Here is a 23,168-nt window from a genome sequence, read left to right as displayed (position 1 = left end):
TGAATGCCTATGAATGGATTAAACATACATTTGAGGGAGGGGGGGAACGGGAAGGAAGGGCCTACCTCTCTGATTAAAGTGTAATTAGAGAAAATATGTACTTCTGGTTCTATATATTTAAGGACTTGAGCCATGACAATGTTTTTCCCAGTTTTGTTTAACAGATTAAAGGAAAGCTATATTTGTCTTTTAGATTCTACTCTAAATAAGTATTTACCAAGTTGTGCTCCACAAGGTGTGAATAAAGGTTCTGTGGGGAAAAAAATTCAAGTGCAAATACTATTTCCCCCTCAGTATGAAATGTGGCATTTTGTATGTGCCCAAAATGGTTATTATGTGTGCCAGGTTTTTTGTATGAAATTCGGCCAGATTTCCGATTTTATTTCAAAATTTCCCTTGTACCTTGGTATGTTGCATTAACCCTGTTGGTTATGATCCTCTTGACTAGCATTCGTGAATTCCTTTTCTTATTATCAAGCTTGGAAGTGCCCCTTGTTCAAGTTTGAGACATGCTACTTTAGCTTGGTTTTCTCTGAATATTGGAGATCGGTTGCACTGTTCCTATATAAGCTAAAGTAATGGTTGTGGCAAATGCTTTTGTATTGTAGGGAGTTAAGACGTTAGAATTGTGGTTATACATGTTAAAACTTAAATGCTCTAAGAGGAAATAATGGGTAAATGTCTTTGTTAGAAAATGGAAAATAAACAAGGGACAGAGGAAAGGAGCAAGGGTGAAGAGCCAGAATACAAACTAAGACAGACTACCCGGGATAACCGAGTAAAGCCAGTAGCATAAACCCCCATGAGAAGACAGACTGAAGACAAAGAAAACATCTAGAAGAGGTAACAGACCAAACAACACGCACACACTCACGCGCAGGATAACGGGGAAAACCAAGAAAGCCGAGATGTTTCTATTGCTCCTTTGGTGGGGTGGAGGCAGGCCTGTTTGGTGCTTTGGAGGGGGGAGAAGGGTCATGCTGTTTTCGTATGATTTTTTGCATTTACTCTTTCCCTACTAGCTCTGTACCCCTCTTTTCCATTTTCCTCTCTTCTTTCTCCCTTCCTTCAAAGTGGGTGACATAGTGAGAATTAGGCAGCCAGATGGTACCATAGTACACAGAGTGCTAGACCTGGAGGTAGGAAGACCCGAGTTCAAATCCAGCCTCAGATACTTCCTTTTGTAACCTTGAGCAAGTCACTGAATTTCTGTGTACTTTAGCTTTTATTTTCATCATTTATGAAATGGGGATAATAACAGACCCTCCCTCCCAGAGTTATGAGATTAAAATGAGATATTTGTAAAGCACTTTGCAAACCTTAAACTTAGGTGCCACCTTTTCTGTGAATACTTTTTTTCCTTAATAGTATTTTTTTCCAATTACATGTAAAAATAGTTTTCAACATTCTTTTTTTGGGGGTTGGGGGGTGGAGAAGCAGGGCAAAGAGGGTTAAATGACTTGCCCAGGGTCACACAGCTAGTAAATGTCAAGTGTCTGAGGCCAAATTTGAACTCAGGTCCTCCTGAATCCAGGGCTGCTCCTTTAACCACTGTGCCACCTAGCTGCCCCCAACATTCATTTTTGTAAGTTTTCGAGTTCCAAAATTTTTTCCCTTCCTCTCTCCCCTCACCCTTCCCCAAGACAGCAAGCAATCTGATATAGGTTATATATGTACAATCATGTTAAACATATTTTCACATTAATCATGTTGTGAATCAGGACAAATGGGGACAACCACAAGAAAGGGGAAAAAAGCAAATAAAGTGGCAATAGTCTCCATTCAGACTCAATAATTCTTTTTCTGGATGTGGAGAGCATTTTCCATCATCCGAGTTTTTTAGAATTGTCTTGGATCATTGTATTGCTGAGAAAAGAACTAAGTCTCTCACAGTTGATCATCACACAATGTTGCTGTTCCTGTGTACAGGTTTTCTGAAATCTGTCTGCTCAATATTTCTTACAGCACAATAGTATTCCATTACATTCCAGTACATCTGTTACAAACCTCTGTGAATATTTCTTGATCCTTCCGACTGAACATCCTTCTTCAAATTTTTCACAATATTTTGCCTGCATCTTACAGTACCGCTCATCACATTCTACCTTCTCTTATATTTATTTGTGTTTATCCCATTATTAGAGTATAATAATGTCCCTGTAGCTAGGAACTGCATCTAATTTTATTTGGGGGTAGGGCAGTGTTGTAGAGTAGAAGAAATATTATATTTATGAAAGAAGGTGTATTGTACTTGGGAAACAAATACTCCCATATGCATGTGATCTTAGTTAAGCCATTTAACCACACTAAAACTTAGTTTCCCAGTTTGTGAAATGGAAACATTCATACTTGCCCTGATTTTCAGAGTTCTTAGCACTTTAGACTTGTGAGTCGTCATCATCGTCATTGTTCTCATCTTTTTATGGCATTAACAGAGTAGTGGTCCTGGGACAGGCAAGTCATCATTCTGTGATTTTTAATATGTAACGTTCTTCAAACTATTGCATAGGTAGATAAATTAACTGAATTTTGTAATTGAATAAAAGTATTGGGCTGCAAGGTTGTTTTCTGTAAGCTTATTGAAGGCATCTTTAGCACAATTGCTATAGCAGACATAATGTATATACCTTATTCTTATTCCTTCTTGATCTTTCAGAAGTTTTTTTTTGTTTGTTCTATCTTGAGAATTGTGAGCATTTGCTATGATGCTATCTGTTTAAAAACATTGTTCTTAAATTTTTATGGATCCGTGTTATAGCTGGGGAAATTGTAGATAATAGCTCTTTCATAATGGCCTAGTTTCTGTACAGTTTACTTATTGAATCCTCAAGAATTTTTTGGGGGGACGTGGCAATGAGGGTTAAGTGACTTGCCCAGGGTCACACAGCTAGTAAGTGTCATGTGTCTGAGGCCAGATTTGAACTGAGGTCCTCCTGAATCCAGAGCCAGTGCTCTATCCACTCAACCACCTAGCTGCCCCTCCTCAAGAATATTTTGAGGTCTCTTTTTGTATGGGAATTTGTGCACTGTTACTTTCTGAAAGACAGTGAGCTTCTGATATTTTCTTTTGGCTGTCAGGTCATTTCTTCCTAGGAATTCATTCCATAGGTGTTAAATTTTTGCAGCCTGCAGTCATAGTTGTCGTTTCTATTTCTTTGCATAATCTGCAGTTTAGATCCTTAAACTTAAACCATTTATAAATTCTTGTGGTGATGACCTGATCCTCAGTGACAATTGTAAACATTATATTACAAATCCATATCACAGCAATTTGTTGAATACTCCTTAGCCAACATCGTTGGTTGAGTTCATTTGGATGCCACATGATCTTGTCAGTTTCACATATTAAAAAAATCCAATAATGTGTACCTGTTGGTGTTCTTAGTGTTCTATTGAAAAGTATTATCTGCCCTTTCTAGAAGTTTTTACACTGTTTATCCTCTACTCTGATAATGTCTGTAAATTCTCCTCCTTTTTTGGTTAGTATTAATCTTTTCACAGCTTACTTAGGGTAATAGAACCTGCATTTCATTAATATTTCACGACTTATATTTGGCTACTTTCCAAATCTGTTATGGACCAGTTCATTGTTCCAAAAGTGTATATGTTAAGACTGGTATTAAATAGGTAAAAATTGCTTCATGTGTGTTCTTCCCACACTGATTTCAGGGTGCTTATAAGTCCTGTTATACACAGGCAAAGCTTCCTCCTTCATAGCTTTATGATGGATATGCCTTGACTGGAAGAGCCCAAGGTATTTTCTTTCTTTCTTTCTTTCTTTCTTTCTTTCTTTCTTTCTTTCTTTCTTTCTTTCTTTCTTTCTTTCTTTCTTTCTTTCTTTCTTTCCTTCCTTCCTTCCTTCCTTCCTTCCTTCCTTCCTTCCTTCCTTCCTTCCTTCCTTTCCTCCTTTCCTCCTTTCCTCCTTTCCTCCTTTCCTCCTTTCCTCCTTTCCTCCTTTCCTCCTTTCCTCCTTTCCTCCTTTCCTCCTTTCCTCCTTTCCTCCTTTCCTTCTTTCTTTCTTTCTTTCTTTCTTTCTTTCTTTCTTTCTTTCTTTCTTTCTTTCTTTCTTTCTTTCTTTCTTTCTTTCTTTCTTTCTTTCTTTCTTTCTTTCTTTCTTTCTTTCTTTCTTTCTTTCTTTCTTTCTTTCTTTCTTTCTTTCTTTCTTTCTTTCTTTCTTTCTTTCTTTCTTTCTTTCTTTCTTTCTTTCTTTCTTTCTTTCTTTCTTTCTTTCTTTCTTTCTTTCTTTCTTTCTTTCTTTCTTTCTTTCTTTCTTTCTTTCTTTCTTTCTTTCTTTCTTTCTTTCTTTCTTTCTTTCTTTCTTTCTTTCTTTCTTTCTTTCTTTCTTTCTTTCTTTCTTTCTTTCTTTCTTTCTTTCTTTCTTTCTTTCTTTCTTTCTTTCTTTCTTTCTTTCTTTCTTTCTTTCTTTCTTTCTTTCTTTCTTTCTTTCTTTCTTTCTTTCTTTCTTTCTTTCTTTCTTTCTTTCTTTCTTTCTTTCTTTCTTTCTTTCTTTCTTTCTTTCTTTCTTTCTTTCTTTCTTTCTTTCTTTCTTTCTTTCTTTCTTTCTTTCTTTCTTTCTTTCTTTCTTTCTTTCTTTCTTTCTTTCTTTCTTTCTTTCTTTCTTTCTTTCTTTCTTTCTTTCTTTCTTTCTTTCTTTCTTTCTTTCTTTCTTTCTTTCTTTCTTTCTTTCTTTCTTTCTTTCTTTCTTTCTTTCTTTCTTTCTTTCTTTCTTTCTTTCTTTCTTTCTTTCTTTCTTTCTTTCTTTCTTTCTTTCTTTCTTTCTTTCTTTCTTTCTTTCTTTCTTTCTTTCTTTCTTTCTTTCTTTCTTTCTTTCTTTCTTTCTTTCTTTCTTTCTTTCTTTCTTTCTTTCTTTCTTTCTTTCTTTCTTTCTTTCTTTCTTTCTTTCTTTCTTTCTTTCTTTCTTTCTTTCTTTCTTTCTTTCTTTCTTTCTTTCTTTCTTTCTTTCTTTCTTTCTTTCTTTCTTTCTTTCTTTCTTTCTTTCTTTCTTTCTTTCTTTCGTGTGGTCTTAATTGGCCTCTTCCCTGTCCTTATCCTTCTTGACAGCTCTGGAGCAGGTGCCACCACCGATTAGCCCTTTCTCTTGGTTACTTCTCTTTCTGCTCTGGGTTTTCCCAACACTGCTCTGTCTCCTGTCTTTCCTCCTCCCTGTCTGACTGCTTCATTTCAGTCTACTCTGATGGATCATCATTACTATCAGTCCCATTAACTGGGTGTATGTATCCCCAAACTGTCCTGGATCATCTTCCTTCTCTCTCCTCTTCCACTTCTATATTTACTGAGAAGACAGAACTAGAACAGAAGTACATGAACACAAGGGACCTGCTTCCCCCTCTACCACCTCAGTCTCTGGAGATAGAAGGCTCAGAATTGAAGCAATTGCTGCAAAGCATTTCTCTCACCTGGCTCACTTCCCACTGTAGCCTTAACCACTGGACGAGATGCTCCCTTTAGGCAACTCAGTCTGGGTTCATTCACTCCAGGGGTCATGCAGGTTGCTCCTTGGGGATACAACTCTGCTGTGGATTCCACTTTCTGGACCCCTGGTGGCTTTTTTGACTTTTTCCAGCTCTGAAGGCCGTGGCCTAAGAGCAGGAAAGAATAGACAACAGGGACTGCTGCAGTAGCAACAGAGCTTTGCAGTCACAGCCCGGCTGGGGAGATAAAAGCCTCTCTCCACATAGAGGCTTAGACCATTTCATCATCCTCATTCACACTGAGTCGGTGAGAGACTGCCCGCTTCTTTTTTCTCTCTTCAGTGTTTTATTTGATGATCTAATCAACCCCTGGAGATTCAGTAATCATTTCTCCATAGATGACACCCAGATCTCTCTATTCAGCCCATACCTCTCTCCCGAAGGACAGTTCCACACCACCATTTTTAAGTGGACATATATAATAAACATCTGCATATTCAAAACTTATCTTTTTCTCCAACCTCACCCCCCTTCCTAATTTTCCTGTTACTGTACAGAGTACTACCATCCTTCCAAGTCATACAGGTTCATATCCTCAGCTAGCACTGGGCCTGGAGTCAGTAAGACCCGAGTTCAAATCCTGCTTCAGACTCTTACTAGCAGCGTGATCCCAGACAAGTCAATTTGTCTGCCTCAGTTTTCTCAACTTTAAAATGGGGATAATATTAGCACCTAACTCATACTGTTGTGAAGATTGGATGAGATATTTGCAAAGTGCTTAGTACAGTGCCTGGCACATAGTAGGTACTATGTAAATGCTTATTCCTTTCCCTTTCCTCTCCTCAGCCCTTAAGCTCACCTCACACTTGTAAATTTTTGCAAAATGTTTTCTCCTTTCACATTTCTTCTAGACATTCCCTTTCCTCCATTCACGTGATCACCATCTTTTCCAGGCCCTCATCACCTCTCATCTATTTCAGGGGGCTATTTCATATCCTGCTGACCAGCCTTCATATCTCATGTTTCTCCTCATTAATCTGTCCTCTACTCAGTTGCCAAGAGTTTACCACACTATCAACCTGCTCAGTGAGCTCCAGTGGCTCCCTTTAGGGACACATATAAAGTCGTTTGTTTGGTATTTAAACCCCTTCCCAACCTGCATCCTATTTATCTTCCCAGCCTTATTACTCATTATTCCCCTTCATACATTCTACAGGCCGCTCAGACTGATCCTCTTATTTTCCATCTCCGTCCTCCATGCCTGCAATTCACTCCCTCCTTACTTCTGCCTTGTGAAATTGTTGGACTTTGGGGAGTTCCCCCCCCAAAACTAGGTTAAAATGCTCCCTTCTTCATGGAGTCTTTTCTTCAGCTGCCTTTGATTTCCCTCTCCAAACTACCTTGCATTTGTTTGTATCTCTTCTTTCTATATACACAGGACTGGCAAAGGATGAGATGAATAGACTTTGAGAGGTAGTGGAGGATAGAAGGGCCTGCAGGGGCATCATATGGTCCATGGGGTCACAAAGAGTCGGACACAGCTGGACATAAGTATATTTTCATGTTCTTTCCTCCAATGGATGGCCTCTTGAGGACAAGGACTGATTTTTGTTTTTTTTTCATTTTGTCATCATCAGCACAAATAGCACAGTGTCTGGCAAATAATAGTTGTTTAATAAATGCTTGTTTATTGATTTAAGAATTTTAATAACAATAAACTCCAAATGACATTTTGATATCATCAAAGAAAAATTCCACAAGATGCAGAAGCCATTTCATGTGTTTTTCAGTTTGATGTTCTCCTTGTACATCAAGTGATAAGGTGTTTTAGAATCACTCCTTTAACTTGCAAGCCATACTCAGTTCTGTTGAGAAGAGATGATAAAGCATTTAAGACTAGGTAGAACTACAAAGAACTTAACCTGCCTTCCTGAAAGATTCCATATTTTCCTACATTTTGGGGGAGGGGGCAGGGAAATGAGGGTTAAGTGACTTGCCCAAGGTCACACAGCTAGTAAATGTCAAGTGTCTGAGGTCAGATTTGAACACCGGCCCTGAATTCAGGAGGACCCGACTTCAGACTGAATTTTTTTGAATGCCTACTCAGAACTTTGTAAAGTCTGTAGATCAAAGGGATTGCAGGCTGTTATAGAGAGGAATTAAGTTATGATATATAATATTTACAATAGGTGATGGTGCCATTCTTCTGTGTGACATTCAGCACCAAATGATTATCTGTCCAGAAAGTACATTTAAAAGGGGAAGAGCCAAATTGTTATTATTATCAAAAGCAATTTCCAGCTCTTTGGTAGTGACTGATATAATTTTCTCTAGTGTTCAGATGTCAGGATCTGCGTAAGGTAGACAGTTATACTGGTTTACATTTAGTAAGCTTTCAGCAATCCTTTTGTCCTTTCTATGCAAACAGTGCCATCTTCTGGCTACAGGGATGGTCCTTTGGCTGCCTTCTGAAAGGTGCTTAGACTTCCAGGCCTCTTGTTACATTGTATTCCTAAATCCTGGAATAATTGCCCTACTTCCTCTGGGAATAAGTTAAGGTTTTTTCTTTTTCTTTGCAACCCCACATATCAGAGATGTGCAATTCTGGCATAGATGAGGCTTTCTCATGCAAGGAATAAATTTTTTCATTTCTTCTTCCCAGTTGTTTCTTCCCATATGTCTGGGTCCCAAGGCCAAAATGTCTATATATTTCTCTGAATACATGAGCTATTTTTTTCTTTGCCTTTTTTTCCATTCCATTTTTTGGGGGTACTTGTATTTTAAACAATTTTTCATTAAGTTCTTTGAGTCCTCTATTTTCTGTGTGTCTGTTTTTACATGTTGTTAGACTCTAGATTAGAATCATAAAATTGAAAAAACCCTCAGAGGTCATCCAGTCCCACTGATACCTGACTCCCTAAACATCTTCTCTCCCCCTCCCCCAAATAATTATTCAACCTTTGTTTGAAGCCTTTTTTTTTTTATTTGTTTGAAGATTTTTTCGTTGACTGCCTTCTTAGTAATAATACTTTTGGACAGCTCTTAATTATTAGTAAGTTTTCCCTTAAATTCAGCTGAAATTGATCTTATTGCAATATATACAGTGTTCTTACATCTGTCCTCAGGAAGCAAGCAAAGGAATCTGAATTGTTCTTCCATACATTACTGAAAGGTATGTCTCTCCCTTTTCTAAGTCAGTTCTTCTCCATATGAAACATTCCTAGTTCCTTTATCCAATCCTTATAGGATGTGGATTTAAATGTTCTTCACCATTCCAGTCCTTCTCCTGGATTCATTCCAGCTTCTCAGTGTCTTTCTCAAAATAGAGAACTGAATACAGCATTACAGCTGTGGCCAGACCAGGGCAGAGCATAATGGTGAGGCTGTAATCTCTTTCATGCTGGATGCTAGGTTTCCATTAATGCAGCTTCAGATTGCATTCCTTCACTAAAGTCCTATTTCACTGCCTCAATCATGTTGTGCACATGACCTTCAATTCCTGATTATATCAGAGGAATGCAGGCCTTCCAAGCTGGAAAGGATCAGAGTATAAACCTCCTAACAGATTGTCTATCCATTGTCCAGAGACCTAACAGAGAAACTTATCACCAGATGGTTAATTCCTGAATAATGGATTTTTAATAAGCATGTTACATAGATGTTACATGTTGCATAGATGAAAGAAATAACTCCATAGATGGAATCACTGAACCTTGAGGTATTCAAGTAAGATCCAGTTAGCTTTGGGGCTACCATGTCATACCATTGATTCACATTGAGCTTATAGTTTAGTTACTAAAATTCTCACTTCCTTTTCCTGTTAACTATAGTCTAATCAGATATTTCTCATTCTATATTGAGTTGTTATTTTTTCTAGTTACATGTAAGAGAGTTTTCAACATTTGTTTTTATAAGATTTTGAGTTCCAAATTTTTCTCCCTCCCTTCTTTCCCTTCCCCATCCCCAAGACTGAAAAGCAGTGTGATATAGGTTATATATGTACAATCACATTAAACACATTTCTGCATTAGTCGTGTTGTGAAAGAAGAATCAGAACAAAAGGGAAAAACCTCAAAAAAGGGAAAAAAAGTAGAAATAGTATGGTTCAGTCTGCATTCAGATTCCATAGTTCTTTTGTGGGGTAGGTGGGGTGGAGAGTTTTTTCTATCATGAGTCCTTTGGAATTGTCTTGGATCATTGTATTGCTGAGAAGAACTAAGTCGCTCACAGTTGATCATCACACAATGTTGCTGTTCCTGTGTACAGTGTTCTCCTGGTTCTGTTCACTTTACTCAGCATCAGTCCACTTAAGTCTTTCCAGGTTTTTCTGGAATCTGCCTCCTCATCATTTCTTTTCCTTCCTTCCTTCCTTCCTTCCTTCCTTCCTTCCTTCCTTCCTTCCTTCCTTCCTTCCTTCCTTCCTTCCTTCCTTCCTTCCTTCCTTCCTTCCTTCCTTCCTTCCTTCCTTCCTTCCTTCCTTCCTTCCTTCCTTCCTTCCTTCCTTCCTTCCTTCCTTCCTTCCTTCCTTCCTTCCTTCCTTCCTTCCTTCCTTCCTTCCTTCCTTCCTTCCTTCCTTCCTTCCTTCCTTCCTTCCTTCCTTCCTTCCTTCCTTCCTTCCTTCCTTCCTTCCTTCCTTCCTTCCTTCCTTCCTTCCTTCCTTCCTTCCTTCCTTCCTTCCTTCCTTCCTTCCTTCCTTCCTTCCTTCCTTCCTTCCTTCCTTCCTTCCTTCCTTCCTTCCTTCCTTCCTTCCTTCCTTCCTTCCTTCCTTCCTTCCTTCCTTCCTTCCTTCCTTCCTTCCTTCCTTCCTTCCTTCCTTCCTTCCTTCCTTCCTTCCTTCCTTCCTTCCTTCCTTCCTTCCTTCCTTCCTTCCTTCCTTCCTTCCTTCCTTCCTTCCTTCCTATGAGGGTTAAGTGACTTACCCAGGGTCACACAGCTAGTAAGTGTCAAGTGTCTGAGATTGGATTTGAACTCAGGGCCTCCTGAAACCAAGGTCAGTGCTTTATCCACTATCCCACTTAGCTGCCCCCCTGCTCATCATTTCTTACAGCACAATAGTATTCCATTACATTCATATACCACAGTTTGTCCAGTCATTTCCCAATTGATGGGCACCCCCTCCATTTCCAAGTCTTTGCCGCTCCAAAGAGAGCTGCTATAAATTTTCTTGTACATGTGGGTCCTTTTCCCTTTTCTATGATCTCTTTGGGATACAGACCTAGTAGAGGTGTTTCTGGGACAAAGGGCATGCACAGCACCATAGCTCTTTTTTTATGATCTCTTTAGGATACAAACCGGCTAAGTACTATTTTCACTAACCTGGCCAAAACTGAGCATTTCCCTCAATTATGAATGTGTGCAACAAAGGATCCGTGATCTTCACCAGATTGTCAAGCCCCAAAATTCTTTCAAGAAAAAAATTGGTAGGCATTGTACATGATACAAATAATATGGTAAGGAAAAAAAATGGAATAGATTTATCTTAGCAGAAAAGAAAAAAAATGCTATTTATGTGGGAGTTATCCCTGAAGCAGCTGTCTGTATAGTTAGACCATTGATTTGTCATAGCTAAGATCAGAATTAATAAAAAGCAAAAAGAGTAATGATTAAAGACATGACATATAATCAAAATAACCCAATCCTGAACTATTTAAAAATAATTGACAATCAAAATAGCTAATGAACAATGGCCATAACAGTGGTACCAATGATAATTTTATGTGGAAGTTTAATCAGTATAATTTCCACAACAAGAAAACTAGAACAACCCCCAAAAAATCCCAAACAGAAAGATGGCAGGGAAGGAATTTGCTTCCAAAGAATAATTTATGAAGCTTTAGAGGAAGTAACCTTGCTACTTTGTTAACAGTGAGAGAAAAGTCAGCCATAATTTGATGCATAAACTAGATTTTATTGGAGAAAACTTGAAAGAAACAAGAGAAAGAATAGAGAGGATCCTATGGCCTAAAATCCCATAGGCTGCCAGCTTTAGAATTTAAACCTGTTTGTAAAATGTTATGAAGAAGGGTGATGGACAGTTATGGACAGTATCACCTCACAAGATAGTGGAGAGTAAAACTATTTTAAAAAGAAAGCTTGGTAAGACATTCTATCTACTAAGCACAATTGTCCCAGAAGCATTTAAGGACACCAGATTTAAGGGCAACGAACAAGAGAAATGGAAAAGTTTTATAAAAATCATTATAGTCGACTTTTTCCCATAAAGACTAGTGGAACCCATTCTACTTGGACCCTACCTTCACAGTTCTGATGTTCTTAGAGGAGAGATAGAAATGACTTTAAAGGGAACAGAGCAGCTGCGACGAACTAAGTGGAAATAATGGAGATCTGTGCTGGAAATGGCATAGTTGTGAGGCCATTGAGAGGTCAGTATACAAAGTATTTGAAGCAAAGAAAGATTCCATAGGTGTGGGAGAATATCAGTACCAAAAATGGCAACTGAGAGAACACTGATAAACACTAACATATATGCCTACTCTCCCGTCTATCCGTAATCTTTGAAAAATCATCTATGTATGAATTGAGGGAATTCTCAGTGAAGGTATGGAACGAGGCTTTTTCAAGTGGTATTCAACAGCAGACCATGTTGTTGTTCAGTCATTTCAGGAATGTGTGACTCTTCATGACCCTGTTTCTTTTCCATGGTACTAGAGTAGTTTTGCCATTTTCTTCTTCAGATCATTTTACACATTAGGAAACTGAAGCAAACAAGGTTAAGTGACTTGTTCGGGATCACACAGCTAGTATGTGCCTGAGGCAGGATTTGAACTTAAGTCTTCCTGACTCTAGGCATGACGCTTTATCCACTATGTCACCTAGTTGCCAAGACTTTTTTTTTTAATATACCATTTTATAACTGACTTAAAGATATAAACTATTATATTCCACTGTATTTGTTGCTGATTATGAAAAAACCCACAACATTACATTATAAGATACTTCTTTTTTAGGCTTTTTTTTTCCAACAAGTTTTTTCCTATCCATATATTAAAATCATTCGAGATTCCTTGAGAAATAACATAAATAACCCTATTCAGCGATTGTCTTATTATGAATGTTAAGCCAAGTATTTGGGAGATCTAGGCTTGCCAGGAGTGTTTGAATAGAGAATATTCAATGTGAAGTCCAAGTTAAAGAGGGATTCCTTATGGATGGTGGAGTCTCTTCAAAGGCAGTCCTCTTTGCACATGATACTGTGCTGATTTTATCAAGCCCCAGGATATTGTAGAACCAAAGGAATCTGACTAGAAAAGTGGATAAAGAATCTTTGTTGCCTAGATATGTGTATATATATATATATATATATATATATATATATATATATATATATATATATATATTTATATATATATATATATAATCTGTGATAGATGGTGCAGGTAAACAGAGTTGAGCAAGAGGAAAATAAACTAAATTGCCTTTAGGAAATTGCTGAGCCACTCTAATGACCCTAAGCTTGCCATGAAAGAATGGGCTCATCTTAATACCAACATTCCCCTGTTGTTGCTATTACAGCAGTTTGGAATATCACAGTGTTTGAAGAATAAAAAATGATTATCACACAGATGGAAAGCTGGGTTTAGGTGAGAAGGCCGTAACATATAAAGAAACTTTGAAGAAGAGGAGTAAAATGTGCCACCATTGAGAATATGGACTGGATAAAGAGGACATGAGATGACAGTCATGTTGCTCAACTGGTATCCTAGTGATGTCAGGATAAATTGTGGAAAGCTTCCAGCGTGCTGCATGGACAACTTGTATTGAACTTATGAGAAGGACTTTGATAGATTGGTTGCAATCTTCATCATTTGAGGATACTTCCAAGTTAATGAAATCGTAGATCCCTTTAAGTGTGTAAGCATTTGGGAGATTCATCCCTATGTATATCCTGTGCCATTCCTAGGCTTACTTGGCTTTTAGAATTTTAGGCTACCAGGATATTCTCTATTGTTTTCTGATTTCTTTGAAATATTCTCTCCTAAAATTTAGTATATGTATCAGATTATGGGTAACTTTTCTCTTACTTTAAACAAACACTAATATGGCATGACAACTTCCTCTAAGATTCGTAATTTCTTCATAGCAAGATCCCCAATTTTTGCCTTGTGTCTCTTCATAGAGATGTTTGCAGCTAGGTGGGGCAGTGGATAGAGTGCAGATGACCTTTACCTTGAACTTGTATAAATTTAACATGTAAAACAACCAGATGAAGAAAGCAGCACAAACCTAGAACTGAATGAAGTGAATATCCTTGAAGAGTTTTCTAGATGGCAAGGAACTGTCAGCTTAATGCAATCTGCCCTCTTGTGGTCAGAGATTATTACTGTCTTTTAAGATTTGAAATCTCCTTTTTAGTATTTCAGCATGAGGAATCTCTGGACAGCCTAGAGAATCTTTGGGCTAGGCAGGATCTTGGTAGGAAATTTAGACTATCTTCCTCCTTAGACAGTAGCACATATAAACCTAGAAAATGTGGGTTTGTTTTTTAATTTAATTTAATTTGTTCTTTTTAAGTATTTTATTATTTTCCATTTACATGTAAAGATATATATTAAGATTTTGAGTTCCAAATCTTTCCCCCTCTTTCCCTTTCTCCCCCCTCTCCAAGACAGTAGGCAATCTGATATAGGTTATATATGTACAATCACATTAAACGTATTTCTGCATTAGTCATGTTGTGAAAGAAGAATCAACAAAAGGGGAAAACTCAAAAAGCAAAAAAACAACAACAAAAGTAGAAACTGAATTCACATTACACAGTTCTTCTGGATGTGGAGAGCATTTTCTATCATGAGTCTTTTGGAATTGTCTTGACTCATTGTATTGCTGAGAAAAGCTAAGTATCACAGTTGATCATCACACAATGTTGCTGTTACTGTTGTACAGTGTTCTCCTGGTTCTACTCACTTCACTCAGTATCAGTCCACTTAAGTCTTCCCAGGTTTTTCTGAAACCAGCCTGTTCATCATTTCTTATAGCACAGTAGTATTCCATTACATTCATATACCACAACTTGTTCAGCCATTCCTCAATTGATGGACATTCCCTCGATTTCCAATTCTTTGCCACCACAAAGAGAGCTGCTATAAATATTCTTGTACATGTGAGTCCTTTTCCCTTTTTTATGATCTCTTTGGGATACAGACCTAGTAATGGTATTCCTGGGGCAAAGGATATGCATAGCCCTTTGGGCATAGTTCCAAATTGCTCTCCAAAATGGTTGAATCAGTTCACAATTCCACCAACAATGCATTAGTGTTCCAATATTTCTACAGCTTCTCCAACATTTATTATTTTTCTTTTTTGTCATATTAGCCAATCTGATAGCTGTGAGGTGGTATCTCAGGGTTGTTTTAATTTGCATTTCTCTAATTAATAGTCATTTAGAGCATTTTTTTCATGTGGCAATAGATAACTTTGATTTCTTCATCTGAAAACTGCCAGTTCCTTTGACCATTTCTCAATTGGGGAATGACTTGCATTCTTATGAATTTGATTTAGTTCCCTATATATTTTAGAAATGAGGCCTTTATCAGAAACACTGGCTGTAAAGATTGTTTCCCAGATTTCTGCTTCCCTTCTAATTTTGGCTGCATTACTTCTGTTTCCACAAACCCTTTTTAATTGAATGTAATCAAAATCCATCCATTTTGCATTTCATGATATTCTCTATCTCTTAGTCATAAATTCTTCTCTCCATAGATCTGAGAAGTAAACTATTCCCTTCTCTCTGAATTTACCTATGGTATCACCCTTTATGTCTAAATCATGTACTTATTTTTACCTTATTTTGGTATACGGTGTAAGATACATACTGTCTTCCAGTTTTCCCAGCAGTTTTTGTCAAATACTGAGTTCTTATCCCAGAAGCTGGAGTCTTTGGGTTTATCAAACAGTAGATTACTATAGTCATTTACTACTGTGTCTCCTGTGCCTGACCTATTTCATTGATGACTGCCGCTTTATAGTATAGCTTCAGATTTGGTGCAGCTAGCAAAAATGTGAGTTTATTTTATGAAGACTTTAAAAGATTTCAGTTTTCCTCCATGACCTATTTGACAGTGATGTCAGAAAATTTTCCCATAAATCCCTTATGCTGTTGGTTTCTATCCCTTTTGACAGTAGTTAAGCTTCTGCAATTCTGTATTTTTGTCCTGCCTAAATGATTTGAAGTCCAAAATTGGAATTGAGATTGTGTTCTTTCAGACTTAATAATTTGAAGAAGCTCAGTTCTCAACCCCGCCCCTTATCCAGATTGTGTATCTTTATACCATCCTTAGCAAGTGGTTCACCTTCTGCTTGAAAACCTCCAGTGACAGGGAATTTGTTCTCACATGAGGTAGCTTGTACTACTTTTAGAAAGCTTTCTTTTTCTCCATATTGAGCTGGGCCTCATTCTTCTCTCTGGAACCAAGTGGAAGAAACCTAATTCAGGTAGGGATGACGTGTTGTCACTGTTGGAGGTAAGGCAGGAGTCTGGAGTTCAGGAGGAGGGTCATGAACATTTGGGAAGTATAATTCCCAGTCTAGCAGGCTTTGCTACTACATCACATTTTTATAGAAAAAAAAAAAGTCCTCTGAAAACATAGTTTTTAGACGTTATATAAGATGAATTTAGGGTCAGAAAACCAGGTAGCAATGGCAATATATGAATAGCTTTCTGCTTTAAAAACTTTGGCACAATGGAAAGATCAGTGAATTTGGTGTGAGAAGCTGAGAAGACCTGCTTCTCTCTCATAGTGTGAATGTAGGTTAAAAAAAATTACTTAATTTTTTTGAGCCTCAGTTTGTTTTTTTGTTTGTTTTAATAAAATCGTGTAGTGGATAGAGATTTGGCCTCAAAACATGGGCTCACTTGGTTGCGTGACCCTGAGCAGGTCACACCTACCAAGTGCTCTCGGCTAGTGGTGTCAAACTTAGACAGAAATGGATAAGCCATAAAATAGCATTCTCTGTGTTGTACTTTTGCTTATTTTATTAAATATTTCCCAGTTACATTTTAATCCGCTTTGGCCCCAATGGGGAGTTTTGCAAGGAAGTTTGATACCTCTGCTCTCTCCTAGAAGTAGAGAAACTTCTCACCTGCACTGTTAGCAGAGGAATTTTATTCATCAGGGAATTCTCCGTACCAACCCATAAGTTATGTCCCTGTGTCTATCACTAATCTAGAGATAATAATCTTGTATTATCTACCTTTTTTTTTTTTTGGCGGGCAATGAGGGTTAAGTGACTTGCCCAGGGTCACACAGCTAGTAAGTGTCAAGGGTCTGAGGCCAGATTTGAACTCAAGTCCTCCTGAATCCAGGGCCGGTGCTCTATCCACTGTGCCACCTAGCCGCCCTGTATTATCTACTCTTTAGAGTTCTCATGAGGAAAATTCTGGTGCAGACCCTCTTCACCTGGCCTCACCTGGATAATCATAGTAGCCTGCTGGTTGATCTCCCTGCCTCAAGTCTCTTCCCACTCTAGTCTATCCTCCACTCAGCTTTCTAAGTAATATTATTAAAGCATAGATCTGACCACGTCTCTTCCCTAGGAAATTCTTGTGCCTCTCTATTGCTCCTAGGATCAAATCAAATCAAATCAAATCAAACCTGTTTGGCTTTTAAAGCCAAACTATTGCAACCTGACTCCTTTCTTTTCCATTCTTCTTACATTTCATTCCCCTCTAAGGACTCCATAGTCCACTGTCACTGCCTCTCTTTGCCTAAGACATTCCATCCATCCCCGAGTTATCTTTACCTTTTCACTAGCTATCCCACAGGCCTCCTCCCCTCTGACTCTTTGTTTCTTCCAAAACTCAGCTCAAATCCCACCTTCTCTGGGAAGCCTTCTCTGTGATTTACCCTGGATTTGGCTTCTCTGTACTTCATTGTCTGCCTGTTGTCCCCCTCACAAGAATCTGGGCTTCTTGAGGCCAGGGGACCACAGTTTTTGCCTTTTTGTCCCCAGCTCTTACCATAGTGCCTAGCATATAATAAATACTTAAAAGCTAGGTGATAATGGTGGTGGTGATGATAAAGGTAGCATTTTCCTTAATAATCTGGTAGGTTAATAAGGAGTTTTGCCTTCAATCAACATGGTACAAAATGGGGAATATGAGCTAACTTGAGTCATGCAGTTCTAAAAATGGAAAATTTGTGGGATGCTTGAATCAGAAATGGTTTTTAGAATGGGCAGTACTCAGCAGGGTATGAAAGATTTACAGTGTGATGGCCTTCTAAAACTTTGCGCGGTCCTTGTCTCTCCATGGATCTAGCTACTGGAATAGAACTTGGCCAGGTTTGTTCTTTCCAAAGGCAGTTTCCTGGTGTCACGTGATGCTGCGGAAAGAGCTTTGGATTTGGAGCCAGCAGAGCTGAGATTCTGTCCTGATGTTTGCCACTTGTGCCCTGGGTGACCTTGGACAATTCATTTCACTCCTTCTGGACTTGATTTTCTTGATATCTAAAAATTAGAAGGTTGGACTAAGTGATACATAAAGGCTTTCTTCCTGTTGTAAAATTCCATGACCCCTAGTGACTACTGTAAATGTAAACATACATTTAGTCTATCCTCAGTATCCAGTGATTTAACTTTTAGTTAACATTCAAAGATGGTGTTTTCCCCCCGAGGTAATACTTGGAATGATATTTTGTAGGGGACCTTATGCATAAAGTACTTGATAAATTATTTGTTGCATTGAATTGTCTTTTACTTGGATCACTGTAGTCATACTGGACCTTGAGATTATTTAGTATTACTCTGGCATTTTATAGAAAGGGAATGGATCCCCTCCTAGCTTCTCTCTTTCCATCCATTCGCCTTGCTCTCTGACTTTCTTCCTTCCCTCCTCTCTTTTCTCTTAATCTTCTCTGTGCTTTGTGTTTCTTTCCTCCCTCTTTTGTTTTTTGGGGTGGTGTAGGGTGGTGTGGCATGGCCAGTGGGGAACAGCACATCTTGCTGAATATCACACAGATATTAAGGAACAGAGCCAAAATCTAAACTCTAATGCTAATCAGGAAGATAATTGCAAAAACAAGTTCTGTGATTTCAAATTTAATCCATAAGCTACATGATAATTTAAGTCTTTTCATTTGTGATCTTAAATTTCTAGAAAAGTAGCAAATTTCTTAGTTGAAAAATAGATAGACAAGTAGTTAAATTATTCAACAATCAAGCACCTACCAATACCTTTTCTAAATCCCAGACTCCTTCATCTTTTCTTTTCCTTACTACTGAGAAAATGCAATCATAAGTTTTAGAGTTGAAAGGGATCTTAGTAATAATCACCATAAAATATTCTAAAAGTGTGACATAATCAGGAGGCAGGTTCAAATACTGTGTGACCATAGATATGCTCTTTGAAAAATACTTGTGAATCAGTACACATTTAAGTGCCTACAGTGTGCTGGGCACTGCTGTGTTCTAGGGATACAAATATGGAAAAGAAAGAGTTCCTGCCCTCAAGGGGTATACAGTCCAATGGAGGAAGACAATACACAAAAGGAAGCTGAAGAGTGGGGAGGAGAGGGAGGAAAAGGCACCAAGTCTAGCCCAGAGCATGATGGAGAAATCCAAAGGAGTTTAAATGGGTGTAAATAAAGAGATGGCTGGTCTGGGCATCCTCCTTAAATGGGTGTTCTGAGCAGAACTCTATATTCCTGCCCTCTTATCAGAGAGTTGTTGGAGGGAGAGGGGGTACTGATATAGTGTGAGTACCAAGGCTGAGGTTAATCTTGCAGGATGATGAGACATTGGGAGGGAGGTACTTGTAAATCCCAAAGCATTGTATGAAGATGAATTGTTATCTAGTCTAGCCCTTTCAAGCCTAAGATCACACAGGGAGGAAGCAACCAAGCTGGGATTGGAATCTTTCCTTCCCAGCCCTACTGGGGTGGATCCTTTTACTGTGCTTATAAACAGATATCTCATACATCTTCAAACTTTTTTTCTTGTTAGCCTCCTTTAATTAAACTGAAGTTTATTTTTCTCTGTCACACTGTATCCTTTAAAACCTTCCCCAGAGTTTGTTCCTTTCTTGACTTCCCCTCATTCAAGCCAAGAGGTGGGGCTGGCACATCTTTGGAGTGAAGGGCAGCACATAGGCCACAGAGTGCAAAGGACAGGGCGTAGGCTTAGAGGGCAAACAGTTGTCTTGAAGCCCCAGCTGCAGTGCTGGGTGACCGGGCACGTCACTTAATGTTACTGGACTCAACTTCAGTTTTTCATTTCTAAAATGGAGATAATAATAACTGTTCTGTCTACTTATACTTTCTCTTTATCTATAATTTTATATGTAGAATTACTATTTATAATATAATTATGTGCGTATATAAAAAATGATTTGAAAAAGCATAAAGTGGAATGCAATCCCAGATTTCTGCTCAAGGGTAGAGTGGCCTGCCTGGCATGGAAGGAAAGAATTTTCCATGACTGAAAGTTTCAAGTGGAGATTGAGAGAGTCCCTTCTCCAGGCTGTCATATATGGGATTTCTGCTAGTTATGGTCAGGATTAGGTCACTTTTGAGGTTTCTTTCAGCTTTAAGATTCTGTAATTGTTATACCGTACTTTGGTGTCACTCCAGGACTGTTCCGTCTTTATCAATTATTTTAGCATGCAGTTCCATCAGTCTTCTCTCCCCAGTCCCCTTCTTTCCTTCCTGCAATTCACCATTAATGTTCCAAGGGATGATTTTCTGTGGAGGAGAGAGGAAAGGGGGTTTATTTGGAAATGGAGATAAACAAAAAGATTATTTTTGAGAGAGAAAAGAAAGGAGGGCGAATGACCTGGAAGGTTCCTAGATGGCTGTGTCAGTCCTAGGAACCTTAAAGGAGGAGGAGTTTTTAAATGATCATAGATGGGCATTAGGAAAGGAGGAGAAGGAGCACAAAGAGGATGCCCTGGTGCAAGAGCACCAGTGTTTAATTTTGTTAACCTAAGTTAAAAGAGCTCATTGTGATAATGGGTTCAGTTTGCAAGAGGGCCACTTACCTTCTAAGTAAGGGAAAAAATTAATTTCCCTACCGAGAAAGAGGATGTCAGTGATTAAACACATGGCCCAGCCTAAAAGCCAGCTCTACTGCTGAACTGACTACTGACTGATGGACTACAGTCCTTTTTTTATATTAAAGAAAGCACACAAGCAAATTTCTGGCATGCCATTTAAATCATTAAATAGCTATAAATTGGGGGTAGCTAGATGGCGCAGTGGATAGAGCACCGACCCTGGAGTCAGGAGTACCTGAGTTCAAATTCGGCCTCAGACACTTAACACTTACTAGCTGTGTGACCCTGGGCAAGTCACTTAACCCCAATTGCCTCACGAAAAAAAAAAAACAAAAAACCCAAATAGCTATAAATTGAAATTAAGCAACATCTAGATTAGTAACTCCAATTGTAGATAGTGTTTTTTCAAAAAATATTATGATAATAGGAATCTTTCCCAAAGTTTATAGAAAAACATGAATCTTCCTAAATTAATGGAAGAAAAAGCTAATATTCTGATAGTTGTTTTTCCATAGAAGACACTTGTCATTGATACAAAGAATAACCTTTAGTGTTCTTTTTTTTTCAGTGTGTCTCAGATAAGCTACCTACCCCTTTTAGTACTGTCGGAAGAGGTTTGCTCTCCTTTGGTCTGTACCTGATTAAAGTCTATCTCTGGTTCTTGGTGACAGAGGATTCTAGCATGCCCGAGTAGCAGTGTTGAAATGAGATAGAGTAAGGAATCATCTGAATCACATTTATTCAGCTGATTCACAGAGACGTTCACTTTTTTTTTTTTTTCCAGATCTTCATTGATTAATTCTTTTTCTTTTCCCTCTTACAGACACCAAAGATGTTGACCAGAAAGATTAAGCTTTGGGACATCAATGCCCATATCACATGCCGCCTGTGCAATGGATACCTAATTGATGCTACCACTGTAACGGAGTGTTTGCATACCTGTATGTATAGAACTTAACTTTAGAATGTTAAAAATTCTAAAAGCTCAAGTGATGTAGGTCTCTAATTTCTGGCTAAAGATCATTCCATGCTGGAGATAATTGAGCCAAGTATGAAAAAAGTGTACTATTTTAATTCCAAAGTATACAGTGGAAGGGCATGGGAAAGATGACTGGAGTTGGTTTTATGGCATTTTAGTAGTAATTTGTAGTAGAAGCAGCAAATGGGAAAATAAAAAATAATTAAAGCCATACATTTAAGAAAGTTGAATTATGTAATGACAAGGATTGTCTTTATAAAATCATTACAGAAATTTAGAAATTAGAGAAATTAAGTCACTTGTATATAAAATGTGCAGAAGCTATTATGCATGAAATTTTAAAGAAATTAGTTAACCTGTGATGTTTAAATAATTTCTAAGTAAATTACTTAGGGGAAAAAGCCAGCCACAGGCAGTTGGACCCATTAGTATAGAAAGTACATTCAGAATTGACACATGGGAGAAAGCAGAGAGACCTAATTCTTAAAGAACTGGTTAACAGACATAGCCCTTTGTAACAGAACACATTAAGGAAGAATCCCATATCCAATTTAAAAAAAAAAGTCAAATGTGATGTCTTAGAAAAAATATATGCGGAATATTTTTGAACTGACAGACCCATCATCAGAATAATTGTTTTGATGAGTCTAGAGTAAAAATTGAGGGCTTGATGACCCCAAAGTTTTGACAAGTGACCTGGGTTCTAAAGGACCGACGGTATGATTCTTGTTCATAAAAAAAGTTCCAAAGAAACCCTGGTGAGGTTTCTTTCCATGGTAGTCAAAATGAGAATTGTAATAAAGGTAGAGGGACCTGAGGATGTGCTGTTAAATGTTTACCAGCTGGGCCTCCAGGACTTTTAAAAAAGTACACAGGGTACACTTTTAAGTTTAATCTGATTTATTAACATTTTCCCCATCACTTTTTAAGTGTAGACAGTAAATCAAGCCCTGGTTGACAACATTTGCCAGTTTCCAAATAATCCCACTGACATTTAACAATCATTTCTAGCTCCAACTAGCTCCAGCACACCCCTGGTAGGAACACTTAACACTTAAGCTTCACATTGAGGGAAAGGAAACATGGTTCCTAACTTGGAGAGTCAAATAATCCAATCTATTAGTTTATTGAAGGTATTCATGTCATGTGAACCAAGGGAATTAGTAGTCATAATTTAATCAGATCCAGGGTTAACAGATTTGCTTTGGATGATTATAATAGCACATATTTCTGTAGCACTTTATGCTTAACACAAGGCCATTCCTCACAACCCTATAAAACAAGCAGTGCAAGCATTCTTTTCCTTTTTATAGATTCCCTAATTTCCTCAGTTGTCTTGAAGGAAGTGACTTGCTTGGTATTGAATAGTCAGTGATGTGTCTTTGACTCTAAGTCCAGTATTTTTCCCCTATATCATGCTGCCCCCAAATTTAGGATCTAGATAAATTTGTTAATATATTAAAATGTGCTTTTCAATTGGAAAAAAGTGCATTTCAGATGCTAAAACCTATTAGTCATTTTAAAAACATTTATAGTTTGAGAGATTAGGAGAAGAAGAAATTCAGGATTGTATTATATGTGACCTCACAAAAGACTGGGAATTTGCTCTCATTGGGTTAGATTTTCTACTTTCCTAAACGTGTATGAGGAACACCAGGCATGCTTTAAGACCTGAGGGAAGAGTCAGGTGCCGGGGGATTTCTCCCCCCACCCCCCTCTGCATTTCTGAGCAAGCAGATGAGGAGCACTT

At 38.0% G+C, this 23,168-nt stretch overlaps 1 protein-coding gene across 5 annotated transcripts in view; it reads left to right on the top strand.

Moving 5' to 3' along the window:
* The window catches only part of PCGF3 (polycomb group ring finger 3), a 129,940-nt gene that overhangs the window by 57,187 nt on the left and 49,585 nt on the right, over positions 1–23,168 (top strand). For 3 of the 5 annotated variants that reach the window (XM_043970584.1, XM_043970579.1, XM_043970581.1), the window contains exons 4-5: positions 692–843; positions 21,263–21,380. In XM_043970584.1, coding sequence (XP_043826519.1) covers positions 21,272–21,380 — 109 coding nt within the window. In that variant the 5' untranslated portion in view covers positions 692–843; positions 21,263–21,271. The remainder of the gene's footprint in view (positions 1–691; positions 844–21,262; positions 21,381–23,168) is intronic. The other 2 variants (XM_043970583.1, XM_043970582.1) reach the window with 1 other exon arrangement.

The sequence above is a fragment of the Dromiciops gliroides genome, chromosome 6 (genome assembly GCF_019393635.1).
Source record: "Dromiciops gliroides isolate mDroGli1 chromosome 6, mDroGli1.pri, whole genome shotgun sequence".
NCBI classification, from domain to species: Eukaryota; Metazoa; Chordata; class Mammalia; order Microbiotheria; family Microbiotheriidae; genus Dromiciops; species Dromiciops gliroides.
This window is presented reverse-complemented; position numbering and strand designations above follow the sequence as displayed.